General features: G+C 43.0%; 1 protein-coding gene across 4 annotated transcripts in view; it reads left to right on the top strand.

Annotated features, from left to right (window-relative positions):
• Nucleotides 1–14107, top strand: part of LOC125403063 (rho GTPase-activating protein 10) — a 256951-nt gene that overhangs the window by 161673 nt on the left and 81171 nt on the right. For all 4 annotated transcript variants that reach the window (XM_085682154.2, XM_085682153.2, XM_048438228.3 and 1 more), the window contains exons 16-18: nt 5731–5789; nt 10711–10816; nt 12145–12304. In XM_085682154.2, coding sequence (XP_085538280.1) covers nt 5731–5789; nt 10711–10816; nt 12145–12304 — 325 coding nt within the window. The remainder of the gene's footprint in view (nt 1–5730; nt 5790–10710; nt 10817–12144; nt 12305–14107) is intronic.

The following is a 14107-nucleotide window of genomic DNA, read 5'->3' as shown; positions in this document are numbered from 1 at the left end:
ATATATGAGCCTGTGGGGTCATTCTCATTCAAACCACTGCAAACATCATTGTCAAGTAAACTGCAGCAGAGGAGCTTGGATCCTGGGATACTTGGAGAACAGTTCTATTATATACATGTAGCAACAGGGAATCTTTTATTTATGTTTTAAGTTAAAATGAAGACTTTGCTTTAATTTAACTATCTTGAATAGACCAGTATGTGATTGGACATAAAAGTATTTTAAAAGTCTACTTGTTGAGGTTTTTAAGAATATTTAAGATCTTTTATTATAAAGAATAACATAGGGCTGGAATCAGAGAAGCATTCCGTGCTTTGCTGTTGTTTTGTTGTGAGTAAAGGAGCTTAGTGATTGCAAAGCTGGGGTTTACTGACAGCAACAACAGGGAGCTACAGTTCCGACTGGGATTCTATGCCCTGGCTCTTTGAGGTTTGATGTTTCTGCAGCAGAAAGGGTGAGAGATGTCTGTGTTTGCCCAGTGCAGGGTACATGTAGGGTGCTGATACAGCCTGGTGTTCATGTAGCATTACATCGGCTTCCATGAGCACACGAGAATCTAATTTGTAAGTTTTAAAGTGGGGTATGTCAGATTAGGAGATCCAGCGAGGGTGTCTAATGAGCCCTCATGACTGGCCGTGTGCTCCAGGCCATGCTGCTTTCTTCCTGTTCTCTCAGTCAGCTTCCTGCCATTGCCTGTTTGGCCTCCTCCAAGTCTTATTAAAATCTGGCATAGGGTTCAGGGATTCATTATCAGCTTTTGAGTCTTTCATATAAAGCAAGTTTTCCTTTTTAAATGTGTTGTGTGCATCATTGTTAGTCTTGGTTGTTGCAGGAGCAAACAGTAAAGCTGAGCATCCACCCTTAGTATCTGATTGCATCCACCATGACTGTGCGTTAGATGTGGATCGTAGTGAATGAGCCCTGCTGTGCGGGTGGCTGTGTGTTCCCTGGAGACGTGGGTATTTCGTGTCTGCTGTTCACTGTGGTGTCCCGTCATGTCCCTGAAGCATTCGAGCTGTGTTCTCACCTAGGGGTAGTTGGCCATCTAGAGGATTTTTGATGATATATGTATACTTTCTTGCGGTTTATTTATTTTTATTTTATGCGTATGAATGTTTTACCTGCATGTATGCCTGTGTACCATGTATGTGCAGTGTCTACAGAGGCCAGATGAGGGCATCAGATCCCTTTGGAACTGGAGTTACAAAGGATTCTTAGCTGTTCACGTGGGCTCTGGAAACTGAACCTGGGTCTTCTGAAAAAGCAGTCAGTAAACTTAACTGCTAAGCTGTCTCTGGAGCCCTGGCACCCCTCTCCCCCCGTTGTCACAGTTACTGGAGAGAGTATCACTGACATCTGGTAGGTGGAGGTTAGAAATGAGCTGCAGTTATAGACCACTCTTCCGCTCCTTTCTCTAGAGAATTGTTGGATCCAGAATGGCAGCAGTGCTGAGGTTGAGAAAACCTATGTTAGATGAGCTAAGGAAAGAATGGATGGGATAAAAATAGGATGGATTGTGTATGCTCCATTCTGGCAGCCTTGGATCCATTTACTGTTTGATATATTATGCCTAGTGCAGAAGAAGAAATTGACCAAAATGACAGTTATCAATGGAAAGCTTGAGAAACAACATTGAACTCTTGGTAGTAAATTCTGCTTTCTGCTTCTTGTTCTATGGGGTCCCTTTCTTTTCCCTTGTAGGAAGTTAACTTGGTCTTACGCACATGCACACTTAACTTTCGGATCTTGATCCTCTCTGGAGCTAGTTCCTTCTGACTGCTGATTTTGTGTTGCGTTCTTTTCCGTTTTCTCAGTACATTGCTGTATTCCGTTGAATTCCACTTCAAATTAGGCATTGCATACAGAAAATATTCTGATACGCTGTTATTAGACAACTTAGTCCTAAATCTACTGAATCTAAGCTTTCTGCCTGTGTTAGTGATTATCCCAGGACAGCAGAAGCTTTGGGAGATGTACAAGGCTGCCATCTTTCCTCCTGTGCTGTGCTCAGCAACTGCAGGTGCATTAGAATTTAGTGTTTTGTTGTTGTTGTTGTTCTTGTTTTAAGTTGGAGAAAACCTGATTTTTTTTTTTTAACCTTCATATTCCTTCAGAGTTGTGGGCAGAACAATTATGTTTCTTTTGACCATTGCTCTTTGATGGGGTGGAGGATGTGAGGTTGGCCCAGCCAACACCAGGGCCGGTGTTGAAATCCCAGCCCTGTCACATATAGCACAGGGACATAGTGTGGAACTTTAGTGTTCTTTTTCTTCTTAACCATTTGCCTTTGAATACTCGCTGCAAATTGCCTGCCACAATGTCGCTGCTCAGTTGGAGACAGAGGAAGGGTCCTGCCAAAGCACCAGGTAGAATCAGAAAGCAGGGGTAGCCTGGCTGGGTCCTGGAAAAGGAAAACAGTCATAGTGAACCTACCCATGGCCCCTCTTTTGTCTTCTGCTGACCTGGGGCAGTATTGTACTTCTCTGTGTGCGAGGCCTGAGTCCCAGCCCCCCACGTGATGGCTGTGGTTTTGATGGCCACTGATGTGTTCATTGCCACGGTTTCCCATTGTTAAGCAAAAAAAATGAGCTGTTTGTGGTGTTTCTAGCCAAGGGAATCTTACCTGGAGGAAACCTCTTTTAAGTGTGGAAATCGGAGTTTTTAAGGAAGGAAACACCAGCTTGAGTAAATATTATGATTTATGTCCTCCAACAGATCCCAGCGGGGGGTGAGAGGGATGGCTGGGATACACGTCTGGTGGGAGGCTGAGCGGTGCAGTGAGTCAGGCGAATAAATCTGGGTGAGACTTGTCATTCCTATTACTGCTTCCCTAACATTAGTGATATTTATTTTTTATGTGGTATTGCCAGCTAGACATATGGCAGTGATATAAGTATCTGGTAGAAGATACTTAGACACAAATTCAGTCTTCCTGGAGGAGAAATGCTCTCCACGGTGTTGCTAAGTGTTCTTCTTTCCTTTTGACCCAGCACTGGAACTTTCCTTCTGTGCAAATGGGTAACCTTTCGTTTCCCTTAAGACTTTCTGCTTGTCTGTACTTTGAAATGAGACCCTGAGAATTGACCTCTCAATGCCCATCTTTCTCCTGGCTGAGGCTGCAATGTCACAGGGAATGTTTCTCTTTAATTAGTAAGGGAAGGAGGGTGGAGAGAGCGCCGAAGCAATTAGTTCTCCCAATCTTCGGTTGCCCTTGTTGGCAAGTGCCGCTTTGTGTGTCTGGACACACTGAAAAATATGTCCTCAAACATTTCTTATGTAGCTTTGATTTTTGAATAGCTTCTCTTGGTGAATCTCATGTGTATTTTATTCTAAGTTGAAACACTCAGTTGTATGTACCTTTCACATTTTTTTTAAAGAATAGCTATTTGGAGTGAGCTGCACATATTTATAGTATATGTTCTCATAAACTTGGTGTCTGCATCCACCTGAGGGCCATCACCATAACCAGGGAGCTGAGCCTGTCCACCGCCCGTTTAAGCTTTTCTTCCGTTCTTCTTTGCCTTCCTCCCTCTTCGTGGCCTCATCAGTGGGAGCATTTACCTGCTTTCTGTCTTTATGTGTTAATTTACATGATTATGATCTTTATAAGTGCAGGTTTTCAGTCTGTACTTCAGAGATGTCAGCTTCACTTACTAGAATCATTGTTGTGGCGTGCTGAAACCCACTGATGTACTGCTGTGCATTTGGGTGGTCTCTAGCTCTTGGCGATTATGTGTAACGGTGCTTAAATATCTGTAGAAATCTTTGTGGAGACAAGATTTTCATTTCTTTTGGATGAATCCTAGTGGGCAAGCACCTGGACCATGTGGGAGACTTGTGCTTAGCTCTCCTGGACACGGGCTGGCTTTTCCAGTGCTGAATACGGTTGACTTTTCTACTGCAGTCGTTCCAATAAGTGTGTGTTGGCACCTCATTGTTCTTTTAGTGTGAACTTCCTCAGTGCCCAGAATTTTCTTGATGCGTGAACTTATTGACCATCTGTGAATATCCTTAGTTGAAGCATGGCCTTGGCTATCACTCCCCTCGTTTTTGAGATAGGGTATTCCATTGAACTTGGCGCTGATTGATTGGTCGGTCGGTAAGCCCCAGACAGGTCCTCATGCCCCTGCCTCCTCAGAACTGGCTGATGCGTTTGTAGCACCACACTCCGCTTTGATGAGGCTGCTGGGATCCAAGCTTGGGACCCCGTGCTTGTGTCACAGGCACTTTCCGTACCGTCTCCTCAGCTCCTCTGCTTTTATTGAAGCCAAAGAATGAGCTGCATATGACTTAAATTTTTTTTAATAAATTTTAAAAGATAAAGATGTGTTTCATAGCCAAGAATACAGTTTCTCTTACAGAGCAAGTTGCCCATGTGCTCAGGTCTTTGTATAATGCTTTTAGGTAGACCTATATTTCATTAAAGGACCTGACTTAGGTGAAGGGGTGGGTAATTTTATTCAAACTTTCTGTGTCCTAACTAATTTTCTTTCTCCTGCTTCTGATTCACATCTCTGCCCACTGCGAATCCAGCTGTGGGTTTGCCTTCTCCATGTACTTTTGTCAGATTTTGCTCATGTGTTTCAAGTTCTGTTGCTTGATCTGTGAGCGAAAGCTTGTTCTGTTCTCAGTGAAGTCCACCCTTTGTCTACATGGAACGGCCTTCCTTGTCTCTGCACTGTTTGTAGCTTTTGCACAAATGTTTAAGTGTGTGAGTACACATGCGCATGTGTATACTGTAATGTACGTGTGTATTTGATTGTGTTTTTAAACAATCAGGGCAATTCTGAGTCCCAAGTTTATGGCCCTGTGGCCTCCAGAGTAGAGTTCTGCAGCCTGACATTTGTTCTCTGGGGGTGATGTAATTAACAAGCCTGGCCTGGCACAGTTTCAGGTATTGGCAGGATTGACAGAAGTTCAGCATTGTGTTACTCACAGGATAAAATATGCTACTATTTGCATAATGCAGTTTGCAGAAAAACTAGGTGCTGTATTTATTTTTACATTGTTACCAATTTGATTTTATCTCACTGTTTCATAGCCATAGATTATAAAGCCATCAATTTTCTTTTTAAATGTTTCTTCTGTATCAGTGGTTCTCAGCCTCCTAAAGCTGTGACCTTTTCATACAGTTTCTCTTGTGGTGACTCCCAACCTTAAACTTTTTGTTGCACTTCATAGGTCTAACTTTGCTACTGTAATGAATCATAATGTATATGTCTGATATGCAGGATGTTTGCTGTGTGACCGCAAAAGGGTCACGACCCACAGTTGAGAACAAGTGCTCTATATGTATTTAGGCATAAAAATGAAAACCAGTTATTTTAACAGAAATATCAGAGGAGAGGATTTGTTTTTAAAATTCTTTAACATTTTCTGTGTATTACTTTGATATTAATGTTTTAAAGATGTTTTCAAAACTCTGCTTATATATGGTTATATAAAATACTTACATTAAAATGTTAGTGTATGAAACTTTTATGTGCAAATAGATGTTCATAAAGACACTTTCCAAGATTAGATATGAAGCGTTGACCTGATAAGAACTTGTTATTGGTTGAGAGTTGGCAGCGTTCAGGACAATCACCAATTTGTGTTGTGGTTTCCTTATCTTTTGGGATTTAAAGCTTAACTCAGACGTGCACAAGCAGTGTAATGCAATGTTACAAGTAACTCAGAGATGCCTGTTTGGATTATTTGGTAATTGAACTGTTTCCTCCCCCACCCCAGGAGTCTTCCAGAACCTCTTATGACCTATGAGTTACACAGAGACTTCATTGTTCCAGCCAGTAAGTATTATGTGGATATACAAAGACTCAGATTTGTGGTTGATGGTGTGCACACATTAACAATTTCCACATGAAAATTTAACTTAGTAGTGTTACCATCTGTGTTAAAAGGAGAGACACTTTAGGAGGTGGCTGTTTCTCCTTCTTTTAGGAAGTCAGCAAGGGCTGGGGCGATGACTCAGCTGTTAAGAGCACTGACTGCTCTTACAGAGGATTTAGGTTCAATCCCCAGTACCCACATGATAGCTCACAACTGTCAGTAATTCCAGCTCCGGGGGACCCGACACTTATGGCAAATACCAATGCACATAAAATAAAAATAAATTTAAAAAAAGAAAGTGAGCAAAAAGATTTGGTAGCGGATCACGCATGGACATTAACAGTTACCCATTCTTTCTTTGCCTTTGGCAGAAACTAAATGTGTAAGGCCACAGCAGGTTCTTGACCCCATGGCCAGTTCTGTCTTCATTACACTATGGATACCTGATATTGGCATGAACAGAATACTATAGAACAGGCCGATCAATATTCAGCTTTTAGAAGGTTGAATAGATAATGGATTTGGAGACGTTATAATCTGGAGATTGTTTCACTTATAAAGACATTTATATAGACAACACAGACAGAAGGATTATTATGAGATAATGCCAGAAGCACAAACTATTTGATAATGAATTATATAGGATACATGTTGAGTGAAAAAGGCCACGAGCTGGTGAATTTTAATGTGAGGTTAGGTACTTTTTGACTCCTGTACCCATGAGTGTTTGTCCGTGCCCATTCTGTGTAGCTGCGGTATAACAAGAGCGTGTGCCTGGTGCAGACAGAACTGGCTGTGTTTTTGCCGTACAACTCTGTTTTTATCCTCAGTATGTGATGCTTAATCATTCTTCTGAAGGTTACTGCTGTTAGCTGATTCAGAGTTAAGGAAATTGAGATCGAGGCTTACATATAAAGTAACTTGATAGATTGTAGAGACCATTACTTAAAACTTACCTCCACTGGCAGGACTCTGCAGTATTGGTTTTCATAGGCTCATTGACAGTAGCTGAAATTGTAGCCCCCTCTCCACTCCCTGGATATATATTTTACTTTAATCTGTTGGAAAATTTACAGCAATCCCCTTGGGTCCTATGCCACTGCTGCCTGAACATGGCCTTTAATGTTACCTTCTTGTGAGGTCACAGCTCCAGACTGTGTGAGATTCCTAATTTGTTGCAGAAAGAATCTCTGTGTTGACTGTATTAAACTGCACATAGAAAGCTTTTGGGAAGGACCAGAATACAGTTGTGTTGAGAATTATTTCAAAAAATAGGATTTGTCTAATCAAGGAAGTGGGGGAAGGTTTTCTTGGCAAAAACACAAGCAAATGCTTAGTTGTTTTGATTTCTTCCCTGTGCCTTTTTTGGCAAACAAGAAAGAAATTAAATTTAGCTAGATGAAAGTTTCAGGTTGTTGATCATATAGCCTGGAAAAGCTGAGGAGTGTCAGCCTGCATCTCTGAGTTTTTGCATTCTAGAGAAAGAGTGATTATGGAATGAGGTTTTACATTACACTGGTTAGTGTTGCGAGAATTATTACCACGTGTGACTAACAGTGGAGTGTTCAGAATCCTAATGCCAAATGTCTTTTATCAGGTGAGGAAGTGCCTACCCATTTGGAGGTAACGAGGCCCGAGATGGTGGAGTTTGCTGGTCTATTAAACTGTGTGTTGCAAACAATCAAGTAGATGCAGTAGGTTCTGTCACCTGCTGGGTCAGTACCCAGTGTTTAGTTTCCTGCCCTTGTGGTCTTGCTATCATAGTTCTCGTTTGTATAACAGGACTGTTATAAAGGAATACCGTAGCCCCTGTAGCTGGCATGGATTCGTACCTCTGTGCAGTTGCAATCGAAAGGGACCCACACTAGATGCTAAATGGGTTTACTGAGGGTCAGTGTGTTTGGGGCAGAGTTCGACTTCTCCTTTCCCCCTTGTGAGTACCTACCCTCTCCTCTAGTACTCAGTGCCTGGGAAAGGGCGTAGGAGCAGATCCTCTTGCATATTGCATACGTGCTCGTAAGAATTGCGTGCAGTTACAGAAAGCAGATGGCCCAAATTCCTCTCCTCCGTTTGAATACTGGTGAGTTGGGATTGTGGTTAAACTCATTTTCCCTTGAAAGTGGTGCAGCTTACCTTGTTTTGCTACAAGTCTGCGAGCTCAACTGGCGATTAAAATGACCCCACACAGCCAGCCTTTGTGGTTGCCTGTCATGCCAGCATGGGAACCAACTTTGGTTCTCTCCCACTGTGTGGCGGTTTCTGTGTGTTCTGGATGCTGAGAACACGCTCTCGTCTTCGCTAAAGGGGCTGCAGTCTTCTCTGGCCCCTTCTTTTCCTTTCATCGTTTTATTTCCTATCATTTTCTGTTGAGAATGTGAGCTTCTCAAGTTGATAACACAAAGATAAGAATTTTGTTTGTGTTCTCGCTACGAAGTGTGTATCTCTTTGTTTCTTATTGTAAAAGAAAAGCTCAACTGTTCTGTACTGAATGCATTGGAAACATTTTTCAATTTCAGAAATTTGAAAGCCTTAACTGTTAACTGCATTTGTTAGGCTTACTGAAAGACCCAGAAGCACCTATCTATGAGATACTGTACTCTACTGTGGGGCTAGAAATCCATAAGCTACAAGTGCCTTGAATTGGTCTATGCAAGAATTGAAAGAATTGTGTCTACTGTGCAAAGCTGGTAGCATCTACCTGAAAGCCTTCCCCTGTGAAGCCTATTGCCCTTGAGAATGATGGAGTCTGTGTTCTGTAGTCAGTGGTGAGCGTGGACCGTCCTGCTGGGTTGGACTCACACTGGACTTAACATGAGCTAGATAACTTCGTCCTGCGTACCGGTCTGGTGTTGTGTCCTTGAAACCAACTTCCAACTGTTGCTCAAACTAGAATACTTGTATTTCTGTGTTTGTATTTGCTTTTTATAGCTAGGCTACTTGTGTAGCACACAGAATAACCAAAGCCATTTCTAATGAGAGACAATATAGAATCCAGTACATGGTATTTGCATAACCAGAGCATTCCATTCGATTCTTGCTGGGAAGCGCACACGAGGAACAATGTGGACATGTGGGTATTACAGGGACTGAGTTTGTATTGTCTCCTGCTTCGCTTAGCTGGATGTGTTCACTTCACAATAGGTGAGAACCACAGGAAGACTGGCTGAAGCTGGTATGTCTCCTAGGAGCTACTTGGAAGGTTACTGCTTGTAACTTCCCTACATTATGATATTATTGGCACATGTCATTTACATGTTAAAAGAATTGAATGGTCTGCCTATGTGTTTTGGTAACTCTCAGCAGCTTGCTCATATCTATGGCCTCATCTGCAGCCGTGGTTGTTATGACATCATAAGCAAATAGACATTGAAGTGTGGTAGATGCTGATGTGTGATTTCCCAGTTCTGATTTTTTTTTCTGTCACAGCAAACTCTTAAGTCTCTGGCACATTATAGGAATTTAGTGTACAATTAATTAAGTGCCCTAAATAAAAACGATAGGCTTTTTATTCTTTGTCAGCTAATGCCAATGAAAATATGGCAAAATGCAGATAGCATAAGTAATAGAAAATAATGTATTTTAGCAAGATTTTTGGGGTGGGTAGGACTATATTATCTTGTGGAAATGCCTATTAGTAGAAAGATTTAATGTCAAAACAAAACAGTGTAAACTGAAGAGCTCAAAATGCAGGTACAGGAGAAGTGTGTGTGTGTGTGTGTGTGTGTCTCAGAGAGAGAGAGAGAGAGAGAGAGAGAGAGAGAGAGAGAGAGAACTGATGAATTATAGTAGCTCCTGGAAAGAGGGACTTGAGACATGAAGTGGAAGGTTCTACTCTTTTCTCAGACAGATTGTTAGAAAGGAGGAACACATTAGTGGAGGGTGGGGATCATCTCCTTAGCTCACATTTCCAAGTGATGATTCCTGAAGTATCACACTAGGTTTTCATTGTAGAGTCGGGGAGGCTCCTGAGCTAACTGTCTTTCATTCCAGCGCCTTTAAGGTTCTAAAGTCCCAATGACAAAATTGCTATCCTTGATAGTGATTCTTATTCCTGTGCACATATGACTGCTTTTATTTTGTTATTTAAAAATCAAGACAATGATTTGAAATTATGTTCTTATTAATAACTTCCAACATCAGACAGTCATCTTAATTAACATCTATAGACTTTTATATAGAACCTCTTATTAAACATTTCTTTTGCTTCTGATATTTTGGTATTTGGGGCCTCCTGTGTTCTGCCCAGCTAGCTGGTCACTAGTTACAGACTCTGGTCCGCTCTTTGTGTGCTTATGGGCAATCTGAAGCCACGTGTTGTCAGCTGCTGGCGTTCTCGCCGCAGGTAGTCACCCAGGGACAGCCCTGAGAAGCAGGTGACCAATGGTAGGCCTTGCTCTTCCTCTCCGGACCCTTCCAGCATGGTCCACTGTAGGGATCCCGTTGTACCCTGAGTCACTGTAGCACGTGCTTGCAGGGTCCTACATGGCTGTGAGCCTTGAATCTCACACGTCATCTCACATCCTCGAAATAAACCAGGAGTTCAGTGTGGAGTGTCCCTTTCTGAGCTATCTAAGGGATGTAAGTTAGGCACGTATATTGGGGAGAGTCACTTGAGCCTGGAGCCAAGAAGATCCTGGTGCTGCTGTTGGACTTGTGTTTGTCACGTGAACTGGGCGAACTAGAAGGGATGCTGGCAAGGGAGAGGCTGCTGGAGCAGCGATGCCCTCAGCACCGGCCCGGGAAAGGCCAAGAATGTTTAAGTGCCTTCTCTTTTCCGATCCTGAACAGACAAACTGTTATGATTTCTAGTTAAGGGTAATATTTTTGATTCTAAGTACTCTATTAACTCCTTTTCCTTTCCTTTCCTTTTTTTTAAAAAAGAGAGTGGCAGCCCGGAGGCCCGTGTTAACGCCATCCATTTCCTGGTACACAAACTGCCAGAGAAAAACAAGGAGATGTTGGATATCTTGGTGAAACACCTAACCAAGTGAGTGTTCTTCCCTCTGCCTGCTGAGGCTGGGTAATAGCTGACACTGCTGCCGACAGCTAGAGAAAGGAGAGGGTATTATATATTGCCCCATCCCAGACTATGAAAGTATGATTATAAATCTGTTAGCAGATTGAGCTTGGTTCCACACACACCCAGTGCTGTGGTTGGGCATGTCCTTTAAAAACTCCAGTCTAGTCGTGGGTCTGGTCCATCCACGTTTCCTATCTAAAAAGCAGAATGTATTAACTCAGTGGAGAAATTAACCTTTTTAAGTAAAAACGAATCCCAGATCCCTCTGTCTATAAAATTTGAGTGAGAAGCAGTGTTTGGAACTGTGGTTTCAGCAGCCACAGTAGGACACAATACATGATGGCCCTGCTCTGTGATGTATGGAGTAGAGAGAATGCTGAAATGGTTTCAGCTCAGCGCAAAAGAGCAAGGTGTGCAAGACCGCGGAGAATGTGCGTCAAGCTGTAAGCTGTCAATCATGCTGGACGGTCTCTGGTGGGTCGGCGTCCTGAATCCAGTTGCCCTGAGCTGCAGGACTAGGAGGAGTGGGTGGCGTTGCTGTGATGGAGACGCTGGTCGTTAGGGAAAGGGGGCGTGTCCTGAGCCGCTGTTTTTCTGTGTCCAGCTAATACACGATAAATGTGGATTTTGTGGAGTAAGACATGCTTGTTGAAATGACTAGTAATATGACTTACTCTTGTGAAACAAAATACAATTAATTTAGGAAATTCTATTTTTATTTTCAATCAGCGGCTCAAGACAACTGCACAATTCTTTATATCTACATAAATCCACTTACCTGTCTAATATTGAGCATGTGCATGTAAGCAATGATAACGGACCTGTTGAAAGACTGACTGCTTAGAAATGAGCTAGCTATCATGAGGACTGTCAGTGGGAACAGCTTCATAAAACTCCTTCACCTGGGCAAGGTCCTCAGCCATGTTAGCTGTCTTTCCATGCCTGTGACACACCCCCAGAAGAACTGAGGGGAGAAGAGCCTTGTCCTGCCTCGCTCACTGTCTGAGCAACTGCTGCCCTAGGTCAGCTGACTCTGTTGCTTTGGACAGGAAGTGAGTCAGAATAACAGGATGGAAGGAGACTGGAGCAGAGGAGACTGGTTATTATGGGGTGTGGGGGGAAGGTGGGTAGATGGGGAGAGAACGGAGAGCCTATGTGTGCCGCTGCTCTTTGGTCCAGCTGTCACAGGCAGACACCGAGGGCAACTAGAGTTAAGGAAATGCAGAGTTACAGGATATTGAGTGCTCTGTCTTGATCACTATCAAATGATTCTTTTCCTTCTTCTTCAATATTAGTGTGTCAAATCACTCGAAGCAGAATCTAATGACCGTGGCAAACTTAGGAGTGGTGTTTGGACCAACTCTGATGAGACCGCAGGAAGAAACTGTTGCCGCCATCATGGATCTGAAGTTTCAGAATATTGTTGTAGAAATCTTAATTGAAAACCATGAGAAGGTAGCGTTCTTTTCTTCTTTACTAGTAGTTATGAGTTTGGCTTGTTAGTGTGTGCATGGCCTTGTTATTAGTCTGTGTTTCTGTTTCATCATGGCTGTGAATTTATTCCTAAGAAGGTAACATCCTGCTCTGTCTTCTGGTGGAGTTCCGTGAACTTGATCTTTACCGGCCTCCTCTTACCTCATTGTTTTATTGAAGAAACATTGCAGCCAGATGCAGATTAATAGGCAGTGCCAATGTGATTGTGGATGTTTAGGCTTTAAAAAAAATTACATTTCTGTCCTTGGGTTGCTCCAATTTTATGTGTTAGTCACACTCTATGCTTTTAGTCAAGTGAAGTCTTTTTAACTTAGAGAAAAAGCAAATGGAAGTGAGATGGAGCTGGAGATGGTTTGAGGTGGACCCTTTTCTGCCATTGTGACAGAGTACCACAGTCAGCTCACAAGGAGAGGGCCTTATCTTGGCTCACGGTTTCAGAGCTTCCTAGGAAGCATGGTCGTGTGGCCTTGCTGTTTGGGGCCTGTGGAAGCGTGGTAAATCCTGCAGTACTGTGTGGAAGAGGATGCTGCTTTCCCATTGGAACCATGAACTGAGAGAGACAGGAAGGGAAAAGGAATGAGGGGGGAAGAGAGGAAAGCAAACTTCTCTCTTATGAGAAGTACTTGAGAATTTCCCTCTCGTGAGCCAGCATTGCTCACCAAGAAGGATGCGTTGCTTTTGCCTCTGATTAGAGCTTCAGATTTTCAGTCTAGAGCATGGGGGAAGATTCCCTTCAGGTTCTGGAGTATTTGGTACCAAAGTTCAGTCCTGAGTGTGATTGTGGCTGGTGTGTAGTCTGCCCCATGACAGTGTGTGTTACGATGCAGCTGACTTCTTTTGGAGGCCATTCAGTGCGGGTATGTGTGGGCACGTACGTGCGAGCATGCGTGCACATGCGTGCTCACCCCTGCACTGTGTTAGAGAGTGGTTTTGGATGCTCAGTTGTGTGTGTGCGTGCACATGCACCCCGCACTGTGTGAGAGAGTGGCTTTGGGTGCTCAGTTGTGTATGTGTGTGTACACACTCACCCTGCACTGTGTGAGAGAGTGGCTTTGGGTGCCCAGTGACACTTTCTTCTTCATCTCCACCCTCAAAACTAAGTTCCTTCCTGTTCAGAAAAACAAAGATAGGCACTCAGGGCTGAAGAAGGCACACTTTTACCCTTGACAAAACATACACAGTTTAACAGAAAAGCACTTTTTTCGGGGGTTGCCTAGCAAAGCTCTTAGCTTTTTTGGACCTCTCCTAATTTGAAGTATATAGTTCTACCCCTCTTCTTGTCCTAAAACTTTCAGCTTGTTACCTGCACTGCCAAATCTGTGGGTGCACTGGGTGAAGAATTTCTGGTTTAGTTAGAGTCAGCTCTTAGATGGCTGTCATCTTGTTCAATACTCTGTGACCCAGGCAAGACTTGACCTTAGAGTCTTTTAAGAACTTGTAGAGGGTCTCCCATTCTGCCAACTGTAGCTCATAACTCTAGCTAATAACTCTCCTCTGACTGCCTCTGAGATAGAGGATGTGAAGGCCATAGAAACACTAGGACTCACATTTGTGTGCTAAAAAGAGGGTTTTTCTCTTTTTTAAATTAAGATCGTATCGTGTGCCAAGCCTGTTCCAGGTACTGGAGTGTAGAGATGAAACCGGCAGGCCTGGTTGGAGAGTCGACGAGAACCATATTAGGTACTTAATCCTGTAACTTGTATCTCAGTCTAATGTGCTTTGAAGCTGTTTTTCTTTGGTAGTGTCTGTTGTTTCTGCTGGACT

The sequence above is a fragment of the Myodes glareolus genome, chromosome 22, assembly GCF_982192425.1.
Source record: "Myodes glareolus chromosome 22, mMyoGla1.1, whole genome shotgun sequence".
NCBI lineage: Eukaryota > Metazoa > Chordata > Mammalia > Rodentia > Cricetidae > Myodes > Myodes glareolus.
The sequence above is the reverse complement of the archived record's forward strand: the minus strand, read 5'-3'. Positions and strand labels throughout refer to the sequence as shown.